We start from the raw sequence: 25,572 nt of genomic DNA, 5'->3' as shown, positions 1-25,572 counted from the left end.
ACACAGTTGGGCTGCAGGTGCCCCCCATCACGGTAGCGTAGGCAAGTCAAAAGAACACATCCCTGTGGAAATTCTTGTAGTTTTATTCCTTCGTCTCTCCATGCGTGCTACCAGGTTACCTTGTGCTCTTCCACAATGCTGTCGAAGCACACAGCCCGAGGAAGGCAAATAGACCGAGCACGCCCAGGGATAGAGCCCTTCCAGCCGACGACCTCGACGCCTCAATTTCCTCGAGTAGAGAATCGAGTCTCTGGGCCATCTGGACGTCACCGAAGTTACTCTTCACGCGGGTGACCCCCGCCCGGGTCATGGCTGCCAACTCATCCTTGGTCAACCTGTTCAGGACCCTGTCCATGACGTCTGTCCACTGCTGCGTCTGTGTCGGGTCTCTGAGCCAGCCCGTGACTCCTTCCACTACCGTCTCTGTTGGGCCACCTGTATTTACAGCCAGGACCGGAACCCCGGCAAGCATAGCCTCAAGGGGCACGATGCCAAAGTGCTCGTTGGACGGAGTATAGACAAGCAAGCTTGCGCTCCTGAGGAGAATCTCCTTCAACGCGTGGGGGACGGACAGTAAGAAAAGTACCTCGACGTCGTCCGGAACGTTGAGGGCCGTCACAACGGTCTTGGTCGTGGCGTTGCGGAGGCCCAAGGAGTCGGCCAATTCAACCAATTCCTTATGGTAGCCCACGTTCTCCGAAACGCGGTTGTCATAACCTCCTGAAAGCGGGGATGGGCACGTTAGCGCAAGGGGAACATTATAGGTGGGATACGGAGCGACTTGCCTGCGATGACCAGCCTCACCCCCGTCCTCGAACCCCTCGGCAGTTCCGCGTAGGCCTTGATAGCCAAGGCAACGTCCTTCTTCCGCTCAAACCGGTTGATGCTGAGGATGACTCGCTTGCCCTTCCACATCGGGCCGCCGCCATCTTGGCTCTCCTCCCCGTCTTTCCTCTGCCTGGTATCGATGCAAGGGTACACAACCTTGAAATCCTTCTTCCGCGCCAGGGCGGGCCAGGTCCTCGCGACGACGCCCTTTGTAAAGTTGGAGTTGACGGCCACGGCGTCGGCGAAGCTCATGCTCCACTGCTCCCACGCGTCAAACGGGATCCGGTACAGGCGCTTCCACCACTTCTTGCGGCCCTGCGCGAGCAACAGGTCCGGGAAATGGCAGTAGAACAGGATCGGAGCCCCGGGCTGGAGATACTGCAGGAGCGGGAGCCCGGCGCTCAGTTGGTCGACGAAGAAGGCATCGGGCTGGAGCTCCCGCAGCTCGGAGCTCAGGTAGGTTTGCAGGATCAGGTGCACCTGGCGCAGAATGGCGCACAGGATGGAGAAGCGGGAGAGGATGGACGGCGGGACGATTTTGTCGCCTCGGACTCGGACATCGAGGGTTCCTGGAGTGCGGTTCGGTCAAGTTAGCCTTACTGCCGGAGGGAATGGAGAAAGCGAAAGTTATTGATCTGTCTGCTCACCATCTCGGGCCTCATCAAAGCAGTGTCTGGGATCGCAGTGACTTGTGAAGATGACGACTCTGTGGCCACGGTTTTGGAGCCCGACTGCAGCGTCAACAACCAGTCTTTCAGCACCCCCAATGCCTAGATTAGGGTGAAGGAAAACTATCGTTTTCCGTCTCTTCTTTTCAGACATTGTCCCTGTCATAATGCCTTGCCCCAGTCACAATGGCAGCTTTTGAAGTTGCCAGTTGGCGTCGCGTCAAGTGCTGGGTAAGGTGTTTACGTAAACATCTTGCCAGAGGACCTCTAAGAGAGAGATGTACAGTTCCAGAACACACAAAGGTACATGCTTCGATTCATCTCTTGATGACACAGTCAAGCTGATTCATGGTCTCATTAAGAAGGAAGGTACGCCCCTCTATGCTCTTATTTGCTTATTCGTACAATAACTTTTGTCATGCATCCATCATTACCCTGGTTCCCAGTCCCTCTTAATGAATATCCCAAGACAGATATTCGAGCCAAAGACGCCTTCCCCTCCCCTGAGTTCCGATCGTAAAACAAACAAAAAAAAATCAGGGAACCAGAAGCAAGACACACACACAATTCATGCAAAACTGTTCTCCGCCTCCCAACGGCTCTCTTCAACCCGGCCGTTACACTCCGCAACGTCGACCCGGGACCCGTCCTCGCTGACCACGAGCCCCTGGGTCGCGAGAGCAGCCCACACGGCGTCTCTGAGCTCCCCCACGTCCCTCCGAAGGGGGAGGCCGTCGAGCGTCCTCAGCCTGCCGCACGAGTCGGCAAACACCTGCTCGTACAGCCTCCTGCGCATCCGCGTCTCCAGGTCGAGCCGGCGCGAGTACGTGGCGTCCCGCTCCGCGTCGCCGCCGGGTAGCGTGAACGGGTTGACTGCGTCCGCCGCCGCCTCTTCGCCCTGTCGCACGAGGGCTTGCAGGGGCGCGTAGAAGCCCTGGGTTATCGGGTTGTCTCGGAGATCCACGGTCGTGAGCTGTGGGAATTCCGCTAGGATGTCGATGACGGATGCCGAGTCGTTCAGCCGGTTTCCGGCGGCAAGGACTCTCTTCAGGCGGGGGATGAATCGCAGGGGCCCAAGGTCCGAGATTGCGTTGAAGTTGAGGTTCACGACCCGCAAGTTCGGCATCATCTGGCCGAGGTCCTCTGGCAATGATCGAAGGCCGCAGTTGGATAGCTCGAGGAGTTGCAGGTTGAGGAAGTCAACCTGGGGGCTGAAGTTCGCCAGGAGGTTGCCAGAAAGGTAGAGCTTGCGAACCTCATATGCCTTGGACAGAAATGACAGATCGAGGGGATGTTCGCATCGTTGCTCTCGCAAGGAGAGACTATCAAGCCGACGAGCCCGAGAGAAGCCTGATAACTGGCTGAGGCAGTTCCGATCGGCATGTAGAAGGCGGAGGTTCGGCATGGACTTAAGGTCAATGCTTGTCAGGCCATTGTTGCTCAGGGCGAGATACTTGAGTGACGAGAATGGCTTCTCGGTGTCGATTGCCAGGGTCTCCAGCTGGTTGTCCTCGAGGTTCAGAGTACCGAGAGAGGATAATTGGTCCATGTTGTTCAGCCGTCTAATCCTGTTGCCCTTCAGGTCGAGCTCCGTAAGCCGATGCAACCTCGTCCCCTCAAAGTCGACTTCCTCGATCGCATTCCCACGGGCCCGCAATACCTGCAGTCCATCATGGTATTTGATGTCATCAATACTGGTGAGTTGGTTGTTATCGGCCCGTAGACTGCGAAGATGTACAAGGCTCCTGAACGGCGCAAGACTCGTGAGCTCGTTGTTCGAAACATCCACGTATTGGAGGTTCCACAGGTGATCCCACGCTGTCAAACTGGTCAAGCAGTTATGGGCGATCCGGAGCTGACGAACGCTGCTAGGTATGCCGCCGAGGTTTCTGATCTGGTTGTTCGAGGCGTCGAGGCTCTCAAGGCGCCCGCAGAACTCATCCAGGGCGTACAGGCTTTCCAGCCGCTTCTCACAGACATCCAGCTCGCGCATATCTTCCCAGTAAGGCTCAAAAGGTTCTACCTCTGCAAGCTTCTGTACCAGGTCTCGTGCATTCATGGACAGCACCCGCCTGGCGTGATCGCCCGTGACCAGGTGATGGTCGTCAACAACATAACTCACTTCCAAGGGCAACGATTGTTCGCCATGGTTCATGGTGAACTCGGAGAGGGGGCTGAGTGAGAATGTTCCGACATATTGGCTGATGATGGGAGCAGCATCGGCATTTACAGCGGGGCAGTCTCTGCTGCGTGCTGGAGTCGTAACGACGAAGCTGAGGCTGTTTCCGCGCTGATCGTCTGTTCGATCAACGACACTCTGGTCTCCAAGGATGCTGACCTCGAGCTTGTTCGATTGGCGACAAACAGTGCCGTGGCTATTGTCAGTGCCCTCATCTTGTTCGTCGATTCTGGAGACAGGGCGGGGCACAAAGGCCTTGCCCCTGACCGATATTTTTCGCGTTCGTGTCGCCGCGGGTGTCGAACCGCTGCGGGGTCTCGAAGAGGCTCCTTTGCCGTTGGGGATGACGGAAGCCTTGCGGCGCCCGCGGCTGATTGAACCATGGGAAATGTCGGCAGACTGATCCGCGAAGCTGCTTTCCTCGGTTGCTGTATCGACTGCACCGGCAAGGTCCTGAATGATGGAGGCAATGGGCGACGAGAAAGTAATCGTCAGATTTCTTCGCTTCGGGGTGGCGGTACGATCCTCGAAGATGCTTATTTCGTGTTCGACCTCTTCCTCTTGCACCGCTTTCAACGCCTCATTGACACGGCGAGGAGATCCAGCTGTATCGTCCAGGTCTTGATGTACTGTGGGGTGGACGGGAGTTGGCGGCTTATTCATGGTCCCTTTCAAGGGGCTCTTCGACGGACTGGCTGGAGCGTGGGGCTTTGGGGAATCCGTTGGATCCTGCGTCATGGAAGGACTTGGTGGGGCTTGTGCCTCGCCCTGGGCGTCCAGAGCGTCTCGGGCTTCTTGCTCTTCCTTCGCAGCTAGAGCCCTCAGGTTTTGAAGCTCCATGGTCATATCCACCGTCAGATCCGGAATCCCCGCGAATGGATCATCTTCACTACCTTCAGAAGGCAAAAACGTTTGCTTGCTGCTCCTTGACGACCCGGCCTGTTTCTGTTTGATCCAGATATTGCGCTGCCTATCGAGGAACATGTTTCCCACCTTATCCGGGATCAAGTGCTCGACACTCTCTGGGGCAATTACCTTCCTTGAATCTGAGCCTCGTGACGATCCGGTAGGGATAGACCTATTGGTAGAGTTGCCCGATGAAACGCCCGAAGCATTTGAAGGGAAAGTATCCCTCAGGCTTTCAGTCGATCGTTTGCCAAGGCGGTCGGGGTTGTGTGAGAGGCGGATATTGGGAGGATCGCTAACAATGTCGCCATCTTCCATGAAGGGGTGGGCTGCATTGGCATTCAGAGTTTCCTTGACTTGCAGGTTGACCTCCTGAGCCTCCCGAAGAGCATCTCGGGCAAGCCCAAGGGACCGCATCGAGGAGCTGATAATGTCACCCATGTCACTAGCCTCCTCGTATTTCTTGAGGCGCAGGGCGATCTCGGGGTCCTCCTGTCTCGCCGGCATCCTCGGAGGAGGCGGGCGACCTTCCCTGCTCGGTGGTCGTGAGAAAGGTTCCCTGGTCGACTCCCGGAACGAATCCTCTTCCTCGAGGTCTTGCTGGTGGATATTCTCTGACTCGGATTCCTCGACACTAGCAAGACCACTTGCCAAGCCCGCCTTGCTCCGGATCATGGCCATAATCTTGTTTGCCTCGTTGATGAAATCTTCCGTCTTGATCGACGGCTTGCGGTTGGTGTCCAAGGAAGCGCCGGCCGCAAGGGGACCTGGAGTTGTTGCCTTATGTGAGGATCGCCCTGGCGGCAGATTCTCGTCCCCGGCAAACGGGGCGTGTTCGCGTTGAACCGAAGACCTCTGACTAGGGGTTGGGGTACGGGGACGCAGCAGTTGCCGGGCTGCGAGCACGCCGGGGTTCGCCAGTTGCTGCATATCGCCGTGACGTGCGTCCTTGCGCTTTCTGCCGATGATGGATTGCATCTGTTGATGTGATAACTGCGCACTCTCGATGGCCGCGGATAGGCCCTCTGCAGCATATGCGATGTCCGACTTATGAAGAGTCCTCCTGCGTTTCGGTGTCGGATCTTTGGCTGGCGTTGTTCTCGGCCGCTTGCCCTCAAATGCTGCGTCTCCTCGCACCGGAGTAGAGACCACATAGTCAATATCCGGGATGGAGAGCGATTCACCGTGTCCGTGCCTCCTGTGGCCACCAAGGCCCGACCGCATCTGGCTTGACCGTTGGGATGAGACCGACGTTATCGACTTCTGCCGCCGTCTATTGTTAATCATTGTCTCTACGTCCGGTGGTGACGAGTGATGAGTGATATCAAAGATGCGCTGTCTTGGCCCCTGGATGGAGCCTTCTTCGGTCTCAAAGTCGCCTGTCCTTCCATCCACGGCCGAGTCTTGGTTGGAATTATACGAAACCTCGTCGTCAAACTCGTAGCCGTCAAGATCCCCAGCTCCAAACTGGCTGACAGACACTGACGACTGTCGAAGAGGTTCAGCTGGAGCCTTATCTTTCCGCTGGGCCGGGGCTGCCACGGAATCGGTGCCATATTCGGGATAAGCATGTGCCTCTCGCATGCTCGGCTCAGCCGATTGCAAGCCCGCCGACCGGGACTCGTCTGACATGGGGTCCTCAAATTGGCTAAGTCTCCTGAGAAGCGTCTGGTTTGTGAATGTGTCGTATGGTTGGAACAGTTTCAGGGGGCTGCCTGAGCTGCTCTGGGTCTGGTCCCGTCTCTTTTCTGGACTGGGATGTGGTGCTAGTGGGAATGGCGGACTCTTAGGCTCGGCCCCAAAGCTATCCCACTTCTCCATCCTGAGGGTTGGGAATTGCTTTGGTGTACTTGCTTGGAGAGACTCTTCGGGAAGTTCTGACGTATCGTTGAGCGCAGAACTCAGAAGATGGTCGCGAAAAGATCCATCGGCAGATCGACCTCCTCTACGAAGATTGATGAAGCCTCCAAGCCTCTCACAATCCTCGGTATTGTCGACACAGAACGCATTGCTCTCTTTTCGGGGTTGTTTCCCGCTCGGACTGCTGTTGGTCTCTGGGATCATGAGCATTTGGTTTCGGCGCAAGTTTTCTAAGCGCTTTCGTAGTTCGCCGGGTGGGACTTCCATAGGAGTGAAGGTCGTCCTCCCGTCGCCGGCATTGTGGCGGGAAATGAGGATCGGGCTGAAGTCCTCATTTATGTCGGTTTGACCGCTGACCTTTCGCAACTGGCCGCTGCCCTGCTCTCCTTGGCTGATGAAAGCCGAAGATATCTCTCGAGGATCCTGGTCATTGTGCTCGAGTTCTGACGGGATGGACTGGTCACCGTTCCAGTCAGCTTCGACAGAATCCTCTGTCCTCCTATATCTCATTGCCGTAGGTGACCTTGTCTCAGGTAGCTCAGGCAGATCGGGAGGATCCTCAGCAGCCGACTCGTCCACGTGGATTTCCACCGTCGAAGGATCTCTCGTGCGTATCGGGGGGCTGGACGACATTGTATCTTCATATTGCACGCTTGGATCTTCCTCATCAGGCGGCTCCAAGGCGGGCACCTCTGGCGCCGGCGGGGGTTTGAAGATGTTCTCCAAGACTACACCTGCGGAGGTGAACAGATCACGCTGTTCTCCCAAAGACAGGTCCCCGTAAACCAATCGACGCTTCCATTCTGGAGTCTGGCCATGGGTCCGAATGGGCGAGGTGCTTAAAGCCCTGTGGTTGACAGTGTTGCGCACCACCGAGTTCAAAGTCGCCAATGATACTGACCGACTGGCATATCTGCCTCCGTCGTGTGGCTGGATCTCTTGCGAGAGTTTCGAGGGCGCGCGCCGAGAGCTCAGCAAGTTGATATCGTTCAGACTCCGCTCGCTGAGGATATTGCTACTGTTGTCGTTCGACGTTGTGTGGGATTTCTTGCCACCAAGATTAAGACGCGGGATTCGGCTGCCATTGATCTTCGGGTTTGATGGTGCTGTGGTATTCTCCTTTGCGTTCTGAGAAGCTGCTTGGCTAGGAGGGGACGCCTCTGATGGCGGTTGTGAGACCCAGTCCTCCGACAAAGAGTCCAGCCAGGCCTGCGTCATGACGAGGCAGCGGCACGGGGGAATATATAAAGACTGTGGCGAATTGGTTGGAGGTTGGGAGGTTAGGAGGTTGCTAGCTCATGTCCATGGGAGTGTTCACTTTCCGGCTTGGAAGTGTCGCGATTGTGTGTTAGTGATGGCGGGGCTCTGTACCGAAAGGATGTGGATGAGAAAATAATATTTGACAGTTGAATGGAATTGATATCGTATACAGTTGTCGACGTCGAGCAGACCGGGCCCTTGGAGGGTACTTGCTTGAAAAGTGCTCCTTCGAAGCGAGGCTCTGCTGTTACCAATCGACGTGGACTCGCGACATCGCGTTTGTCAATTCTGGCTCCTCGCACCAAAACATGATCGGCACGTTGATTGGCGAGTTACCCTGGTTGTGCAGTTTCCCATGGCAACCAAGATCAACACCGGCGGAAGGAATCACCCGGTCCGATGCACGGACTTGCCCCGGCCATGCCAAAAAAAGTGGTTCCCCCGCGTAAAGTGGAACGCGTCCCGCTGTTCCTTTGTCGCGTTTGCACCCTTGCCCCCCGTTTATTGCATGTTACTAGCAGATCCTCTTCAACTACCTCCCCTTGTTAGTTGTGCGTTTGCGCATCCATTTTCAGGACGTACACCAAGCGATTGGGGCCAAAGATCTCAATGCCGGACGCCAGGCACTGATACGCAAGATGAGGGCTCGCGGGGGCTATTCAATGCGCGCGGCGCTTCCAGTCAAGCCCGTTTGTGACGAGCCGGTTTGTTATGAAGCTCCTCATGCTCCCGACGAGGTTCTTTATTCGGGTTCGGATGATGAATATTACGAGAACCCAGCCGAACGATGCCAGCGATACGAAGCGCAAGCACAACGATATCTTGACGGCAAACCTGTTCACATATTTTCTGCCAGTTTAAGGGGCCCGTTTACCCAAGAGTCTGGTTGGCAAAATCCATGGCGATCAAGGACTGGACAAGGGAAACCGCAGCGGCGAGGACCTCACAAGGTCGTATCTCAATCTACAAATGCCCGAGTGGGTTATTGTTCTACATTGGACGATAGTGGCTGGTGGGACGAACCTGACCCCCTGACTCATAAGAGGAGCGACGCCGTATTCAGGCAACCGGAGAAAACGAAAACCCCACCAACACAGCCGGCCCCATGTCCCTTACCGAGCACTACGAGTTCCAAGGCGACTCACACACGCATCAACCCCTATATGGACGACGTTTCTTGGGTCCGGGTCCGCGCTTGGAGAGACGAAGTTCAGTCGAACGCCGCATCAAGAGAGGAATTCTGGGTTTCCAGCCATGGTCAGGCTGATGGCGAGACATCCGCAAGGAAGAGGAAGGCTTCCAGCTCAGAATGGCTTCGCAGAACGGTTGTGAAACGAAGAAGGCTTGAGACACCTAGCATCCGTGCCTCTCCCACCCCCGGTCAATACGATGAATCACTGCCAAGCGTACTCAACATTACGGCGACTCCGTCATCCTCGGTTCCCGGTGATGATCTCCCCGATACCCGCCACGCCGGCAATTCCTTGCGACACCAACGATCTTTCTCGATGCTCAAATCAGCCGCAAAGCAACGTTTGGCCAATCGGTTAGCCATCACCGGTCGGGCTAGAGGCACTGTCGAGCTGTCTCAGGGGCGGCCACGTGATTTCTGCATGTCTGAGGCGCAACCGCACCAGAGACAAAATGAGAGGCCGATGGGTAGGGGTCTGTCGAACACAGCTGTACCTCGTCCACGTTACAGCCGTGATATAGATATGAAAAACTACGAGAAAGGCGAGGAAAGCGATGAAAACGAGGAGAATGACGAGCCGGAGGATCCTATATCGACAACGAAGCAAGCGATCAACAAGGGCAGTTCGAATATTGCCAATGAACAACGGACATCATTTTGCGAGGCGAATCCTAGAGACATCACCATGGATGGGGGGTGGGCTAGACCAGTTCCAGGCCCAGACTTGGAGGCCGACTCCCAAATCCATGCCGACCAGAGCTTCGAGTACCGACGCAAACCTCGAGAAGACGGAGGAGCTGATATGGCAGACGGCCCGCCCGCGATCTCCAGCCTTCCAACAAGGTATGCTAATCATAGTGCTGAAGCTGAAAGCCCCGAAATTGCGGAGAATGACGCTGTCGCCTTGCTTTCGGACGAGCCTGAGGCACCTATGGAGTCCGGCCAAGTACCGGAAGCGTTACCGGAGGGAGGAGTGGATGAAGAAGAAGCAGTTCCGGAGGACGGTACTGGTGTTATTGCGTCAGCCATTGATGGGCCAACCCTAGTCCCCTCGAGCCCTTACGACGAGGTTGAAGGCCAAGCAAAGGAAGCCAGCCCCCATTCTGAACATCTCCAGGTAGAACGACAAGGGCGCGAACCACCTGAATCTGGCGACAACGAGGTAGCCAGGGATACAAGCTTCGATGCCGGTCGCCAAGCAGAAGAACTTCGGGAACACATTACCGAGATTACCCAACCAGCGATAACGTGTACGCCTCACGATCTAGCCCAGCAGCTGGGGAGCAATCCCAGATGCTATGGAGCGAAGGACAACAATGAACCTCCCTCATCGTCCCGTTCGCATTCTGATGGCGCTTCTGTGGTTCTTCCGATATCTCAGGCGGCGTGGGGTCTTGGGGTCGAGCATGACAATGGGCACGGTGCCAATGCTGCGCAAGATACTCCAAGTCGGAGAGACGCAAGAATCAGTGATGGTGTCTACGTGGCATTGGAGCAATCACTGTCTACTCTAGAGCCACACTGTTTCGAGGCTGAAGAGAGTGAGGAAACAGTAGAGCCCAGGGCGACCGAGCCAGAAATGGCGGACGGAACAATCGCTATGGAGCTTGAAGAACTGGGTCTTCTGGGGCAGGAGACGTCGAAGGTACAGTCTCTCAGAAGCCCTGAACAACAACCATCGCCGCAGGGGAGAAATACACCCAGACAGCAACAGAGTCCCTGGGTTGAAGAAGTGGTCGATATACCGTACATGACCAGCCTGGCGGATGACCGCTCAACGATACCCTCCCTTATACTGCAGACGCTCGACAATATTTGTACCTCGGAACGAACCGAACCACTGCCGTCCTCGCGATGCTTCCAGCCTCTTACATCTCCTGCAAGCAACAATGGCCCCCTTGGGACCTCTAATGATAACTTACCAGAGCAGGCTTTGGGATGCGATGGGGATGTTACTATGCATGAATCCCAAGCCCATGCAGACCGGCCGTCAACCCCTGAGACCAAGCCCTCAAGCCTACCAACCCCAGACTTCACCCTCTCCATCAAGTCGTTGAGGGAATTTATGACCCCGTCCCCCGAGCCCCCCCGGCAACCTAAACGCGTGTTACTGCAAAACGGCCAACTCCCGAGTACCCAAATCCTCTTCGACGCGGCATTATCCAACCCCTGGAGGAGCTCAAAAAAGAAGCCTGTCCGACACGTCTCCTTTGCGCCGTTGCCCGGCGAGGCCGGCGAGTCGCACCGCCCGCGGGCGCTGTCCCCACCCCTCAACATGTCGCAGTCGGATCTCCCGGCGGAGAACACGCGCTTCGGCAAGCACTTTGCCACTGTGACGCGCAAAGGGCCCCAGATGCGGCGGCAGAGGCAGCAGGCCCAGCGCCTCCTCCCCAGCGCGTCGCAGCAGATGTGCGCCAGCCCCGCGTTCGACGCCATGGCGGAGGCGTTCATCGAGGCGGACCAGCGCGCCGCTACGAGGCAACAGCACGAGGGTGGTGCAGGGCTCGAGCAACAGGGCACGTCCTCCGTTATGGAGGAAGGAGAGATTGTGATGAAGGAAGAGAATCACGGTCCCGACGGCGTAGACGACGTCCAAGCCGTCCTCGAGAACCTGGACGAGTTCCTGGATAGCTTCGACGTGGAGGTCGAGCTGGACAGGGCGAGGGTGGACGACCAGCAGCAAGGGGCCAATGAGAGTCCGATGTGCGTCGCCGGCCTCGGGGTCAACATGACCTCCATCATGGGGGTCAATGTTTGGGAATAGGTTGGCCCTGGGTGGGCCGGGCCGCCCATGTCTCACTAGGATTCTGCCGCGCCTTATCAGTCGGTCTGTCATTACGCATGCATTATACCCCTGGCGTACGCCTTGGTCTGGGACGTTTTACTCGAACCGATTCGGTTCGACTGGGGCTACGGTACAATTTAATTCAGCAAATCGTCGGTCCTTATCATTTGAGGATTATGTTATGATATTGCGTGCTTTGGGTTGGGTTGGGAGTTACGGCGGTTGCTGCATGTCGGGCAGGACTCGGAGACCAGGGAGTCAAACGAGAAGCACAAAAGGACTATCTTGCTCGCAACTCTTGCGGCTGGGCATTCGGTGGGCATTGATATTGCTGCATTGGCTTGTACACGAGTGGGCTAAATAGACTAACATCACATCTTGGATGCTAGAGATATGGCATGTTATGTTATCTCCCAAGGAAGACGTGGGCCGATCCTTCACAGGCGGGGCGGCTGCATACTCGTAGCTCTTGACGATATGACAATTACGACCATGGAAGCTATGGGATGGGGTAGAAGTAAGGGATGGGACACGGCCGTGGCATCGGGAGTTACTTGGACCCCGTAGCTTGCGGTCTCTGTCCATCCGAGTCGCTGATTTTCGAAGCCAATGAAGTCCCGGATCCAGGCCAGCCAGCGCGCATAGGCCTTGCTACTGGTGCTCCCTCCGGTTGACAGAGAATTGGGTTAGTTGACGTGTCAACTCTCGCCTACATAGTACATAGTAGGTTGATTGCAGATTACCTATCCCCGCCGTCGCCCCGCCTCGGTGAAGTGACGGGCCGGTAAGGTCTTGTTTATGTCAGAGTGCAGGACTCAGACTCTTCTTGGCACTCTTCTTGGCCGGGCCGGGGGCCAGTCAGAGCACACGCAGCCATCACGATGGCTTGGCATTCTAGGTGTAGAGGAAGAACGCGTGACGTCCAAGAGCCTCAGTGGCAAATATCTTAGCCACGGTCCCAGCTGGTTGGACGCGGTAGCAAAGTACCTAGGTACCTACAAAATCACAAATGGATACTGATTCGTGACGACGGGAGAGACCAACGAAGTACCTCCCCTGGCATGTAAGGCATGTACGTTGGGTAGATGATCTGAGCACAGGCAGAGGTAGATCAGAGGTAGATCATTTAGCAATGCGACCGTCCAACATCATTTTGAGATCGAGAACAAAGACGGTAGTAGGAAGGACACCATAACTTCTACCCTCTGCGAATACGGCGCTCCCACTGGATCTGGCGAAGCTAGTCGGCATACCTTGTGGAGTAGGCAAGTCTTCCCGTGTTGTGACCATCTTTTGTGGTTCAAATGGCTCTTCAGATGGCAGGGGTGCCTTTGTTTCGAGTGTATTAAACAGCTGTCAAACAAGTCCTGGATGGCACGATTTCAGATCGAAGTATCCTCGCGCCAGTGTATCCAAGCATCAACAAGCTATTGATGTAGGAACTAAAGGAGAAACGTGGGTCAGTCTTCTGAGTTAGTCTTCTCAGACATACTTACTGACGGAGTGCAGGATCGAACGCAAGGAGAAAATAATCAAGTAGTACGAGAAGGATCTATCGATGAGACAGTGTATCGATGAGACAGTGTAGTAAATGTGCAGTCTGCCACTCCAAAAGGTCAACTTCCACACACACAGACGAACGAATAGCACAGCGTAAAGCCGGCCGCCTGTTCAATTGGCTGCTGCCGCACCTAGCTGCTGGAGTAGCTGTTGGAGTAGCTGCTGGATTGACTGCTGCTGCCGTGTTAGCTACTCTTGCGTTGGCTGCTGCTGCGTGTCGATGTAATTGACTGCTGCATCAGCTGCTGTAAGCCACCACACAAGGCTTCGTACAAGTTTTTGAATTGTCTGGAGATGGCTAGGTTACTACATTGCGATTCTAATTAATATTAATAGAATCAGCAAGTGAAAATGGCCCGCAGCTGTGTGTGCTTTCAACTTGCAAGCCACCAAGGTCACGGTGAGTGATACTGTACCCCCGCCTAACACTTCCCTCACCGTCCACATCTTCGGTCCTCACCTGCCTCCACCAGAGTCTGCCGTCTCAATTCCAACTCGATTCCGGGGACCTGTTTGGGCATTCAAGATGGCACCTCGACGCTCCAATAGAGGCAACATACCAGCCCAAACACGGCGGCACTTGCTGCTAGATTTAGCGGTTCACACAGCGCTTTCTCGAACTTATGGTGTATGGGTGGTTGGTTGAACGAGGAGGCGGCAACAGTCTCTCCCCCGGCAAGTCCAGATCGGTGAAGGGGTGCGTGAGAATCTGGGGAAGCGATAACCATCACCACAGAACGAGAGAGATAGGTAGATAGCAAAGCCGGAGCCGGAATGAACTTGCAAGCCAAGGGGAGGAATAAGGCCGCGGCACGTTGATAAGAGCCCAAACAGGGAACAGATGAAGCTCGGGCATGTTGAGATACGGTCTGGGAAGCACGTTGTCACTTGATTGGTGCTCCGAGATTCTTGGGCTGCGAGACGTCCATCGCATGGACTCTTTACGCATTCCGCCCGCAGGGGAAAGTCGGGGAGATCGTTGCGATTACGACGTCGGCAACCGGATCTCAAGCAACGGCATAATCTAACAAAGCGTTATCCAATTTGCTGTCCGGGAAGGAGCCCGTCGGCTGTGAAGCGAAATCGTAAGTTCTCACTGATCAGAGGTGAGGTGGTTTCTGGCAAGAGTACATGGGCGTAAACCTAGGTAGGTACGCATCTCAGGTATCCGTACATACCACCTAGCTGGCATTCGAAACCCACCGAAAAAACATGGGGAAGGTCGGTCTGAGATTCCATGGATCCCACCTGAGGCATGGGTTTTGAATGAATTCGATATCGAGCTAGGTACCTCCCAGTCCCTCCCAAGGTGCATTGCTCTAATGACGAAGAATGACGCTACATTGAACTATAGAGGTTCTCGAGGGTCTGGTCTGTGTCTCCTCCATCCAGGTTGACCTCTGTGAGCCAGTCCTTCTTCACGGGGGGCCCAAGAACAAATGTAATCTTTCCCTTCCCATAATCAGTCATCGCCTTAGTCGCCAAGAAGGTCCCTTAGAGTGTCTGGTCCCAGTGGTGGTCAGAACTTCCCGTCTTCCCACCCCGGCTAACTACCGTCTACCTTTGCGGCACGTGGATACAAGCCGCTAGTTCTACCCCTCCCTCCAATCCCTGTACCCTACAAATCCGCCACAGAGCTCGCACAAAAAGCAAATATAACACTATAGCCACCCTCCACCAAGTCCATCCCGCCTTACAAGCATGCCGACCAACTCCGTCCTGCAGCCCACATCTTGATACTTGGTTACCTACCCACCTTTTCTTTGATCTCAGCAAAACCTACGCAGGTCTCAGTCACTCTGGTCCATGTTCCCACCCCATCGTGCTTGGTGTAACTTGTCGTCTCTCAGCACCAGCAACCCAACCGGTTCAACGAAGCCCAGTACCTTACCCATTCGCACTTTTCTGATCCCGGTTGCACCGTTCAATCCATCCAATCCATCCCATCCGATCCCAGCCCGTCCCCCCCTGGCAGCCCAAATCTTTTTTTCCTCCGCATCCCCCTGTCAACCCCCCCGCGGCCACGAATCATCCATCCCACATTCTCGCAGCACTCGCCAGATGTCCTCCTCATGTCCAACCCGCCTGCTCAGCCCGAAAATGCCGCACCTGTTGCACCGGTGAGCCCAGCGCACCCTGCCAAGCTCCTGTCTGCTCCAGAAGCTTCGCCATCCCCCCCTGCTGCACCGTCCGGCCGGGCAGACCTGCCCGGCCCGCCTGTACATGAGACCGCTCCCGCCTCTTCTGATTCTCAGGCCTCCCAAGCCCGACCTCGAGGCGCGAACCATGCAGAGCAGAATAAATGGTCTCGGGGACCTGTTCCTCTGCAGAGACCCGAGGGCCCTTCCTTGCTAACCCAGGCTCTTGCTACAGCCCGTGCAACGTCTTCCCCCTCTCAAGCAAAACCCTCGCAACCCACACAGGATCCTTCGCGGGATCTCTCTGACTCCAATCGTGCCCACCCGACAACACAACAAAGGCCGGCCACTGTCCAAACATCTCAACATGTCGCCGATGCCTATGACGCCTCCCCATATCAAAGTGATGGCGATTCCCTAACGCCACGCGGTTCTCCTCGGACTGCCTCAATGGCTACTTCCACCGCTCCTGTCACGCGCCGTTATTCATCCGCCGATAGCGGTCGAACCCCTCCTCATCCTCCTCTCAAAATGTTGGATTTCCGACAAGTTGGCACAATGTTGAGGAATCATGGCGACTTCCTCAGCAGGGCCAATGGGCGAGACACGACTACGAATGCTGGCGACAAGTTCAATAAGGAACAGGATTTGCGCTGGCCCCGACCGTTTGCCATCGTTTCCGAGGGAATGAGCGGCGTTATTTCGGGCCCCTTCCCGGAGCAGGCTAATAGCCAACGCGGCGCGGCTTTCGATGAGAATACTACAGCTGATCAGTCGTCACATGGCCGAGCACGGAAGCTGGATCACCGAGTATCCCTGGGGCCGGAGAAGGCATGGTCGATCGGAACCGGCGAATCAAACAGTAGACAGGACGGACAGGTCGAGAAGTCGATCACTGAAGTACTGGCCGGCGTCGAGCCCAATACTCGCAGCCGAAAAGCAAGCCACAGCTTGCGGTTCTTCAAAGAAGGCCTCCCGGAAGAGAAAGGAAAGCGAAAGGAGCCGCGGACCAGAGCCCATTCGCGCGAGAGGCCATCTCCAACTGCCGAGAAACCCAACTCCACCGAGATAAGACGGCCACCCGTGGCTGAGGAGGTTGTTTCGGGAGATGTGCAGGCTGCAAGGCGGCCTATCGAAGTACCACCGTCGGGAACGAGTCGCGCGACCCGCACCCACCCTGGGGCTGCTCGGTCACCTGGTCCGCCTCCAATTAGCGAGTCTCCCGAGGATTATTTCCTGTTACAAGCCAAGGATGAGCAGAGGGACGAGTCGAAGGAGGTCCCGTCCGAGGTCGCTCTGCCTAGTTCGGAACCCCTAAGTCCTGGGTCGAAGAGATCTACGATCACGGCCGAGGATGTGCTGGCCCGCGAACCAGATAGCAGACGGAACTTGGGTGACAGCACCGAAGCTGGAGAATGTGTCGAAGACGGAGAGGATTCCGGGGAAGAAAAAATCTCATCGGCAGTCTTCTTGCCACACCAAAGACTCGAAGAGGCCCCCGAAGTTCCCGTTTCCGGACCGCCAAGATTGGCGCCCGGATCACGAACCAAGTCTCGTGCAGAGGATTTCCACCCGTGGCTTGTCAAAGCAGATGATCCCGAGGTCGATGATCAGAGAGCGGAGGGCGATGACTATGATGCTAGCGCCAAGCCGAAATTTGACGAACCTACTCTCCCTTCAAAGGAGCCGAGCAGCCGTGCAGTTGACGAGGTACCTGCTCTCGTGGAGGAGCCCGAGCCGGTATTGCAGCTCTACGAAGATCATCATGTCCATGAACACCAGCTTACCCCAAAGCAGCCGCTGGAAGCCATCGAACTTATCCCCTATAAACACCAAGTTGGCGGCCATACAACCATATGGCGGTTTTCCAAGCGAGCCGTCTGCAAACAGCTAAACAACCGGGAGAACGAATTCTACGAGACGGTGGAGAAATACCACCGGGATCTTCTCGCCTTCCTGCCCAGGTACGTTGCTCGGTATCGCAGCCCCTATATATCCCTCCTCATCCCGACTAACACGTCTGCGCTTGCCAGGTATATCGGCGTGCTGAATGTAACGTTTCAAAAACGAAACCGGCGCAAGTCCACGGCAAGGCGAGATGAGCAAGCTACTCAAGAACGCAAGCAACTCGAAGAGGGTGGTGCAGGTGCCGACCTGAAGAGTAGTGGTGGCCAAGCTGAACCCATGGACATTGGGGTGGAGATGCCAAAGATGCAGAACGGGCACACTAGAGTAATCAGCCAGTCTCTTCAATCAACCCAACTTCCGGTGCCGACCGTCACCTTTGTTGACAACCAACACATTCTGCCGCGGAATCTGCTGCAGCCATCTCAGCCCGGACTCAGCATCGTTAAGCGATTCAGGAGCACCTCTGCGTCTGTTCAGGAGATGCAGTCAAACAGAAAGGGGGATCACATCTCGGGCAACGGGAGAATCTCAGCAGTGCGGCCATCCCTAGAAGAACGTCACGCCAACAGCTGGGGCGCAACAACGGTCAACAAGAGGCTGCGGAACGAGGTTTTCAACGATGCTTTCCTGAAAAATCCGATTACCATTCAGAGGCACCGCAGAGCCCACCACCGATCTCTTCCCCGCCGGGCTATACCACATGCAACGCGGCCAGCTGCCACGAAACCAGTTCCAATCAATGCTCGAGATTCGAGCGCTCACGCGACAGATGACCATTACCAACGACAAGGAAATCCCCAGAACACCCAAAACTCACAGAATTGCCAGAACGGTACCGGTCCGTCCCACACCCCAAAGGATGCCGGCCAACAAGTGCCCCCTTGCGAACAGCACGAGGAGGAAGGAGAAGAAGAAGAAGCCGTGAAGGACGTTACAGGCACGAGCGCCCCCGAGCCAGAACTTCCCGTGGCTAGCCCGCCGTCACAGAGGCGGAAACGCCGTCACTCTGGGAGCGCCCTTCGAAGAAAGCCAAAAGACTTCAGGGAATCCCGCGGGGATCTGGTGTACTTTGAGGAGGCCGATGAGGCAGGGTATAAGGGAGACAACGAGCAGGGCACCGGGGCAGCATCCCAAAGTGGATCGGCTCCTGACAAGCGCCCGTCGGACGAAAACAGCCTAGTCCATCACAGCGAAGCGGCAGGTCAACCGGATATCCCGTCAGCCATGGCCTCCTCAGCCACCAGTCCCACTGCAGAGTTCAAGATACCACGCCCGATCAACCCCAAAGAAGCACAGACGCAGCGCGACTCCTGGGTTGAGTACTTCCTTCTGCTCGAAGATCTCACGGCCGGGATGAAGCGGCCATGCATCATGGACCTCAAGATGGGCACGAGGCAATATGGCGTAGACGCAAATCCCAACAAGCAGAAGTCGCAGCAGGGGAAGTGTGCCAAGACCACCTCGCGCAAGCTCGGTGTCCGCGTGTGCGGCCTGCAGGTGTGGGACGTGAAGACGCAGAGCTATATCTTCCAGGACAAGTATTTCGGCCGGGACCTAAAGGCCGGGCAGGAATTCCAAGACGCGCTCACGCGGTTCCTCTACGACGGCGTCGAGCTATCAAGCATCCTGCGCCACATCCCCACGGTGCTCCAGAAGATCGACGAGCTGGAGGTGATCATCCGGCGGCTCCGCGGCTACCGGTTCTACGCGGCGAGCCTGCTCATGTTCTACGACGGCGACGTGTCGGGCGACGGCAACGACACGGCGGCCGACGACTACTCGACCACCGACTTCGCCACCGACACCGAGGAGCCGCACCAGGCGGCGCAGCGCCGGGCGAACAAGGGGCAGATCGACTTCAAAATGGCCGACTTTGCCAACAGCGTGACGGCGGGGGAGCTGTCGAGGGACAAGCCGTGCCCGCCGCAGCACCCGGATGAGCCCGACCGCGGCTTCCTCATGGGGCTGCGGAGCCTGAGGAAGTACTTCCTCCGGATCCAGCGGGACACGAGGGCCGAGCTCGGCCTCGGCAGCCGGGTGCGCAACGGGCTGCCCGACGACATCGACCTGGACGTGTCGGAGGACGAGGGGGGCGTCAGCGAGTGAGAGAGGGAGGGAGACAAGACTGGTTCCTCCCTCCCGGTCCCAAGAGACTGACTGGCTGGCCTGCGGTTTTTAAAAACGTGCGCTATCTATTTTATTATTAGCCTGGCCGAATACCCTGCATGGACCCTGCGGCGTTTTTGTCATGATAGTTCTGGAGGATCCCATTTTCCTGCGTTTCGTTTTCTCGGCTTGAAGTGGGGGATGGGTGGGCGGCTGGCTGTGTGCGTGTGGGTTTTTTTCTTCGTGACCGGAAGCTGGGAACCACCCGAGCTGTTTCGTTTTTGACCGGCTCAGGGGCAGAAATTATGGTTCGCCAACAGTTAGATCCGGAGAGACGGTATTGTTCCCCAAATGGTTCTCGGCAGATTGGTGGAAGTTGGACTGGCTGCCGTGAACCAATGTATCTTGGCGTGTCGTGGTGCTTTGGAGGGGAGGGGGTTCCTTGCTTTAGAGTAGGTAGGGAGGTAGGTAGACAAAATGCGACAACGTGAGCAAAACTCAACCGAACCTACTAGATGCCGAGTGCGAATGAGCATGCTTGTGATGACGGTCAAATATTGTCCTCCCCACCGATATCTGGTGGAGGGAGGACTGGCCAATGTTGATTTCCCGAATGCAAGCGCCCCCTTCCCCTTTTTTCCCAGGAGCCAACTCAGCTCTTAGGATGGGTGTTGCTATCCAATGCTACAACGCACATGCTGCTGAGACTCGTGCCCCCAAAGCCCTACGTACAAGCAAAACTAATTCATAACTCCCTACCAAGAAAACCGTCCTCCCCGTCCCTTGTCCCCGCGCCCCCCCCAAGACCGAAAAGGCTCAGAGCGGGTTATACTGATTGAGCAGGTTCCACACGCTATCATTACTAAAGTCCCCATCGAACTGCCAGAGGTGCGGGGTGATCTCGTCCCTCAGGCTCGGCGTGTCGGCCGCCCACGACGGAGCCGCCGATGAGTCCCGGACGCCGACGAGGTCGTTGTACACGAGGTCCCCCGTCGCGAAGATGGGCTGGATGGTCGACCAGTCGAAGTCGGACGGCACGGACCAGTCGAAGCCGCCCGGCTGCTGCTGGTTGTCGTGCTGCTGCTGCTGCTGTTGTTGTTGGTGGGGGTGATGCGCGGGGTAGTGGTGGTGGGGGTGGTGGTGGTGCGAGGCGTCGACGCTCGGCGGCGCCGACGTCGACGACGCCGAGTACATGTCGCTGCCGGCGGGCGTGAAGACGGCGGCGCTGCCTGACCTGACGCTGCCGCTCGTCGGGGCGTCGGACAGGTGCGGGGACGGGTTGTCCGGCGCTCCGGTGCCGGGCGTGTCGACTGCCATCGTGGTGGTGGTGGTGGTGCTTGTGCTCGTGCTCGTGGACGGGGCCGGGGCCGGAGCCGGGCCCTTGCCTGCTTTCTGGGCCATGTTGAAGGATCGCCTGAGGCGGATGTAGATAGCCTGTAGGACGCCCAGCGCGGCTCTTGCTAACGCGTTCCTCTCCGACATGGCCTCGAAGCGCTCCACCGCCCAGTGGAAATGTTGGGTCGCACTCTGAACCAACTCGCGGTGCTCTTTTGGGAATAGGATATAAATGGAAGCCATCAAGACGATGGCATCGAAAGTACCGAAGAATAGCGAGAATCTGGAATGATTAGTTTCACTAGGGTTCGTGCAAGAGGGGAGAGTGTCGGGTGTCAACCTACGTCTTGTACTGCTCAGGTTTGAGCGACTGGAAGTGTATTTGCTGAGCATCCAGCATTGCCAGACTGGCCTTTAGAGCCTCGGTCCGGCTCTTTGGCCGTGTAAATATGTAGGGCCGGTGTAATGCCATGAGGTTGAAATACAACAACTGAGGTAATGTAGCCCTGACGAATGGGATCCAGTAACAGTCGGGCAAGGAATCAAACCTCTTGTCGGGGTTCTCGACTCGGAAGTAAGGCGGCGTCTGAGCCTCGATTTCCAGTAACCGCTGGTGAACCCTGTCCACTCTGGAAAAGTCTTTGGGGCAAGGACCTTCTTTCTCTAGCTCTAGTACCTCACGAAGTTCGATCATGATTTGAAAGGCCCACAGGGCCCGTGTCAGGGGAGTCGGTGGATCGTCTTCACCCCTGGGCAAGACGGGAGTCTTGGACCTATCCTTCGGGATGGGGGCATCGACGGGGAGCGTGGGCGGCGTTGACGATATATCGATCGAGGTCGGCCGGCCAAGGACAACACCGGTGTGTATGTCCCAACCCACAAGAGTCATCCACAGTTTCCGGCGGCGCTGGATCTCCCATTGGTTCTCCAACACGGCCTCGGCATCGTCGCTGGCGGGTTTGGGGTCAAGACTGTCGCGGTGGAGGCCAATCTCCTGGGCGTCACGAATCGCCGTCCCTATAGCATGCCACTTTTAAGGCGGTTAGAGAGCCAGCTCGTGCGAAGGCGAGAAGCGCGAGACTCACAGCTTCGGTCACCAAGGCCACATATTTGAGAAATGCCGCTCTGAGGAAGCCAGCGAATACCGTGGTGACGGACATCTGGCGCTTCCCGAGTAGGGAGAGAATGGCGACGCCCGATTCGCTGTAGTCGACGGCCAAGTCCTCGAAGGTCATGTTCCCGGCATACTTGAGCGAATCGAAAGTCGAGTCCGGTCCCGAGGGGAGGACTAATAACGCTGTCGCCAACACCTGGAATAACAGGGCCGGGAAGGCCCTCAAGTTCGCCGGCAGGGCCTGAGGGCCGCCATTGGTGAGCACGCTGAAGGGCAAGTTGTGCCACTCGGCCAGCTGCCGATTGAACACGTCCCGGTCCAGGCTGTAGTAGTTCCAATTGACATGGAGGAAGTAGAGGTCGACCAATCTATCGATGTACATCCTGGCTGGCAATTGTCGGATGAGGCTCTTGTACCGCTCTCGCATGTTCAAGTGGTCCCCATGCTGGCCAGTGTCTTGGGCGAGCTTCGACAGCGGTTCCGACGGGTTGGCGCCCTCGATCTTCCGGAGAAAGCCCAAGGTCGAGGCGCCGGTCTGCGAGTATCCGAAATTCGCAACTTTGGTCGGTAGGCTATCCACCTGCGTCCTATCCGGAGACGCTGTATCGCCATCGCTCGACCTGCTTCCCTGCTGGTCCTTCATTGTCGGCGCGCCCGTGTCGTACTTGCAGACATCTTGCTTGTTCCGCGACGTGCAGTTTCGGCAGGGCAGTTTGCGATCGCACTTTGTAAGTTGCTGTAGTGAGCAGTGGTGGACGGAAAGGGAGGCTTCCGGGAGGGGGAGGGGGAGGGAACTCCAAACATACTTTCTGCTTCCTCCGGTGGCACTCGGTGCAGGATATCACTATTCTCCTTCGTTTGCGAGGCGGGCCTCTGGTGGGAGCGTCCTCGGCAGCGTCTCCATGGGTCCTGAAATCGTTGTCAGATGAAATACGAGCTCGCAGCTCCTCCGTGTCAGGAGACGCCATTGAGCCTGGAGTAATATGCCTTTCGGAGGATGCTGAACCATGGAAGTGCCCGGGTTTGCCAACGAATCTTAAGATCCTCGCGCCCGGCAGCGAACGCGGGATGGCTCGACATCCTTGCTGGCCCCCCCACCCCTCACTCGGCTCCACAGATCGACACAGCGGACCGAAACCGCAAGTCTGACGTACGAAGTAATTTTTTATTTGGTTAAAGAAAGAAAATGGAACAAAATACAATAAAGGCACGAGCCTCGTTCTTATCCACAACAATCGATCATTTTTTTTCACCGTGCCGGTACGCATAGTAGACTGGTAATTTTTGGAATAAGGCAATCCTCCCCCCCAAAATGCAAGCTAGGAGAGTGGTCAAGATGGCGAGCACCTGCCCTTAGCTCGCAGAAATATAAATGGCACGATGGCACTTCACTATATATGAAAATAACCCTTGAGATGCCCTTCTACCCTTGCCAGCGACTTCCTATCCCATAGTCCAAGACCGAGTGAGGACCATGTCTGGTCGCCTGACGCCCTTGTGATTCCCAAAAGTTGGACTTGATCCCAGAACCGGCCTGTCTTGCGGCGAATCTCTGCTGCCAAATTGTATAGGAGACCATCTTCTAACGCCAGCTCGAGACTCACTGGAGTCTGGCCAAGTATGCCTTCCACGCCTTCCTCCTGTATCGCTCAGCTTCGGATTGGGGGTCGCCCGCGCTGATGATCCCTCTGCCTACAATGACGATGTCGGTCCCGCCGATTCCGATGAGCTTTGCAGGGGTGTTGTATTGCTGACCAAGGCCGTCACCTTCCAGTTGACCGTTCTCCTCCTCGCCCCGGGGAGGGAGCTTGCAGCCAGGAGTCATGTGGATGAAATCGTCGTCCGGTCTTGTATTCAGGGACTCTTGCGCCACAAAGCCCATGACGAAACTCTTGTGCTCCCTCGCCGCCTCGACGCAAGCTTGTGTATATTCTTTGGTCATGAGGCAGCCCTTGGTCGACATCTGGGCTAGGATTAGAAGGCCCCTGTCCGCCGGTGCTTCTTCAATGCCAGGGTAGAGGATATCATCTCCGCCGTCAACCGCAGACTTGGTTAGTCGCGGGGAATATACCGGTTCGAATGACTGGGTGACGGTTGTGACCGAGACAATGCTGCCTTTCCTTCCGTCGATGTCCTGGGAGTTGCCCCCGTGAGTGTCTTCCATGTGATCGAGTTTGTCGAAAGTGGCCTCGGCCTGCTCAGCGTCGTCGAAGGTGTCCGAGACAGGCGTCCCGACCGTAACAGAGGTTTTCACCTCGCAATTGACCCGCTCACGCCACTTTGCTGCTGCTTCGGCTAGGGCGCTCACCACTTCCTTCCCAGCGTCGATGTTGACGTTTGTGATGTGGGCCCAGTCGATTATGCGCGCCGTGCCTGCAACATACTGCATCTGCACCGTCTTGCCGATATCGCAGAACTTGCGGTCTTCAAAGATGAGGAACCCATGCTTTCGCGCGAGAGAAGCCAGCCTAGCACCAGTGCCCGTTTGCGGATTGTAGTCCCATCCTGCGATGAGGTCGTAATGGGTTTTGAGTACGACAATGGACGGGCCAACTTCGTCCGCAAGGTGGAGCAAGTCTCTCGCAGTCTGCACGTCGGCGCTGAGGCAGAGGTTGGAGGCCTTGAGGTCCATCAGTCGTAGCAGATAATCTGAAAGCGGATGCTCCACCGCCGTCGCCCTATCGGCGTACGGTGTCGTCAAAATCGGGTGCCTGTTCGACATATTTCCTCCCTTATTTTTCTCGTCTGTTTTACGGCTCGCTGCCGAAGTGGTGGCGAATGGCTGACAAGTAGTCGAAAGGGAAATGCCCTATATAATTGGATTTTGGCCGGGCCCAAGAGTGCCAGGGAGATCGCGGGGTGTTTAGAAGGTTCAAGATCGCAACCACGTCGGGGGAGGTTGGACGAGGGGTCAAGGCGTGTCGCCTGGGTAGAAAGCAAGCACAGGCTGGCTTCGGGGCTAGCGGCTGAGACTGGAATCTAAGAGTATCGTTTGGAAGAATCAAGCTGAGCCGTGTGGCGCCTGTGCCTGAGACTACTTCGGGGAAAGGGATAGAAAGGCGGAGGAGGGATTGGCTCCTGGGAAGGAGTAAGTCGAGCTGGACGGGAATTGTCGATACTACTTATATTATTAACTACCTGTTGGGGGCAATCATACGTCTCGAGAGCTGACTGACCGTAACACAAGGGTTACCCAAAGTGTGGCAAAGGGGGGGGATTAGGGTGCTATTTGGCAACCGCCAAGTTGGAGGGGTCTAGGCCGAGTTAAAAAGGGGACGAGGGATGATGGCACGGCGGGACGCAGGGATCAGGAAGTGGCAACAAACTGTACGAAGGCTGTGCGGGACAGGGCGGGGCAAACTAGGTAGGTGGTCAATGTATGCGATGGACACAGCGCGACCCGGTCAAGAACAACAATCTATGTGACGCCAACTCGATGGGCATGAACAGGTGTTGGTGGAAGAAAGACCCTGAGGTTGATCGAAGGTGCGTGCAGGATACCTGAAGTGGGTATCCGTATGTGGGCCTGCGAAAGCCCTGTACACCACTAGGTAGGTAGCTGTTTTCACACGGACACCCGGCGCCGAAGCTCAAATCCGACTCTGAGATCATTGTCGGATGATTCCTATTGCGTAGTTGTGTGCTAAAACTGAGAGACCCAACGGTGGCATGGAATGTCTCTCGCTGTCTCTAGCATTGCCGATATGCCTGGGTACGGAATACATGTAGGGAT

General features: G+C 56.3%; 6 protein-coding genes across 6 annotated transcripts; 2 read left to right on the top strand and 4 right to left on the bottom strand.

Moving 5' to 3' along the window:
* Nucleotides 1-61: 61 nt before the first annotated feature.
* Nucleotides 62-1,846, bottom strand: QBC33DRAFT_544698 (glycosyltransferase family 4 protein). The gene is made up of 3 exons (XM_060428479.1): nucleotides 1,476-1,846; nucleotides 786-1,397; nucleotides 62-720 (listed from the first exon to the last, which is right to left on the bottom strand). The coding sequence occupies exons 1-3, from the start codon at nucleotides 1,660-1,662 to the stop codon at nucleotides 116-118; spliced, it is 1,404 nt and encodes a 467-aa protein (XP_060281774.1). The 5' UTR covers nucleotides 1,663-1,846; the 3' UTR covers nucleotides 62-115.
* QBC33DRAFT_544692 (uncharacterized protein) lies at nucleotides 1,847-7,979 on the bottom strand. The gene has a single exon (XM_060428478.1). The coding sequence runs from the start codon at nucleotides 7,657-7,659 to the stop codon at nucleotides 2,065-2,067; it is 5,595 nt and encodes a 1,864-aa protein (XP_060281773.1). The 5' UTR covers nucleotides 7,660-7,979; the 3' UTR covers nucleotides 1,847-2,064.
* A 384-nt stretch (nucleotides 7,980-8,363) lies between these two features.
* QBC33DRAFT_455228 (uncharacterized protein) lies at nucleotides 8,364-11,657 on the top strand (the record flags this gene model as incomplete). The annotated part of the gene is made up of 3 exons (XM_060424764.1): nucleotides 8,364-9,516; nucleotides 9,760-10,230; nucleotides 10,351-11,657. 3 exons carry the CDS (start codon nucleotides 8,364-8,366, stop codon nucleotides 11,655-11,657), a joined length of 2,931 nt encoding a protein of 976 aa, XP_060281772.1.
* A 2,055-nt stretch (nucleotides 11,658-13,712) lies between these two features.
* QBC33DRAFT_145574 (uncharacterized protein) lies at nucleotides 13,713-14,931 on the bottom strand. The gene is made up of 2 exons (XM_060422133.1): nucleotides 14,336-14,931; nucleotides 13,713-14,262 (listed from the first exon to the last, which is right to left on the bottom strand). The coding sequence occupies exons 1-2, from the start codon at nucleotides 14,551-14,553 to the stop codon at nucleotides 13,860-13,862; spliced, it is 621 nt and encodes a 206-aa protein (XP_060281771.1). The 5' UTR covers nucleotides 14,554-14,931; the 3' UTR covers nucleotides 13,713-13,859.
* A 379-nt stretch (nucleotides 14,932-15,310) lies between these two features.
* QBC33DRAFT_455086 (SAICAR synthase-like protein) lies at nucleotides 15,311-19,390 on the top strand (the record flags this gene model as incomplete). Its single annotated transcript, XM_060424757.1, has 2 exons — nucleotides 15,311-17,340; nucleotides 17,410-19,390. The coding sequence occupies 2 exons, from the start codon at nucleotides 15,311-15,313 to the stop codon at nucleotides 19,388-19,390; spliced, it is 4,011 nt and encodes a 1,336-aa protein (XP_060281770.1).
* Nucleotides 19,391-20,206: 816 nt separating this feature from the next.
* On the bottom strand, nucleotides 20,207-24,561 carry QBC33DRAFT_560924 (OMPdecase-domain-containing protein; the record flags this gene model as incomplete). Its single annotated transcript, XM_060430094.1, has 5 exons — nucleotides 20,207-21,008; nucleotides 21,070-21,755; nucleotides 21,811-22,563; nucleotides 22,646-22,748; nucleotides 23,444-24,561. The coding sequence occupies 5 exons, from the start codon at nucleotides 24,559-24,561 to the stop codon at nucleotides 20,207-20,209; spliced, it is 3,462 nt and encodes a 1,153-aa protein (XP_060281769.1).
* Nucleotides 24,562-25,572: the final 1,011 nt, after the last annotated feature.

This window comes from Phialemonium atrogriseum, assembly GCF_030411735.1.
Source record: "Phialemonium atrogriseum strain 8032-3 unplaced genomic scaffold QBC33scaffold_19, whole genome shotgun sequence".
Classification (NCBI taxonomy): domain Eukaryota; kingdom Fungi; phylum Ascomycota; class Sordariomycetes; order Cephalothecales; family Cephalothecaceae; genus Phialemonium; species Phialemonium atrogriseum.
Note: the sequence above shows the minus strand (reverse complement) of the source record. Positions and strands in the feature narration are given on the sequence as shown.

Coding starts and splice junctions, on each gene's coding strand:
- QBC33DRAFT_544692 (XM_060428478.1), bottom strand. CDS start 7,659: ATGACGCAGGCCTGGCTGGACTCTTTGTCGGAGGACTGGGTCTCACAA.
- QBC33DRAFT_544698 (XM_060428479.1), bottom strand. CDS start 1,662: ATGACAGGGACAATGTCTGAAAAGAAGAGACGGAAAACGATAGTTTTC. Junction 1,398..1,475: donor CTTTGATGAGGCCCGAGATG/GTGAGCAGACAG, acceptor ACCGCACTCCAG/GAACCCTCGATGTCCGAGTC. Junction 721..785: donor GGTGAGGCTGGTCATCGCAG/GCAAGTCGCTCC, acceptor CCCCGCTTTCAG/GAGGTTATGACAACCGCGTT.
- QBC33DRAFT_145574 (XM_060422133.1), bottom strand. CDS start 14,553: ATGCACCTTGGGAGGGACTGGGAGGTACCTAGCTCGATATCGAATTCA. Junction 14,263..14,335: donor AACCACCTCACCTCTGATCA/GTGAGAACTTAC, acceptor ACGCTTTGTTAG/ATTATGCCGTTGCTTGAGAT.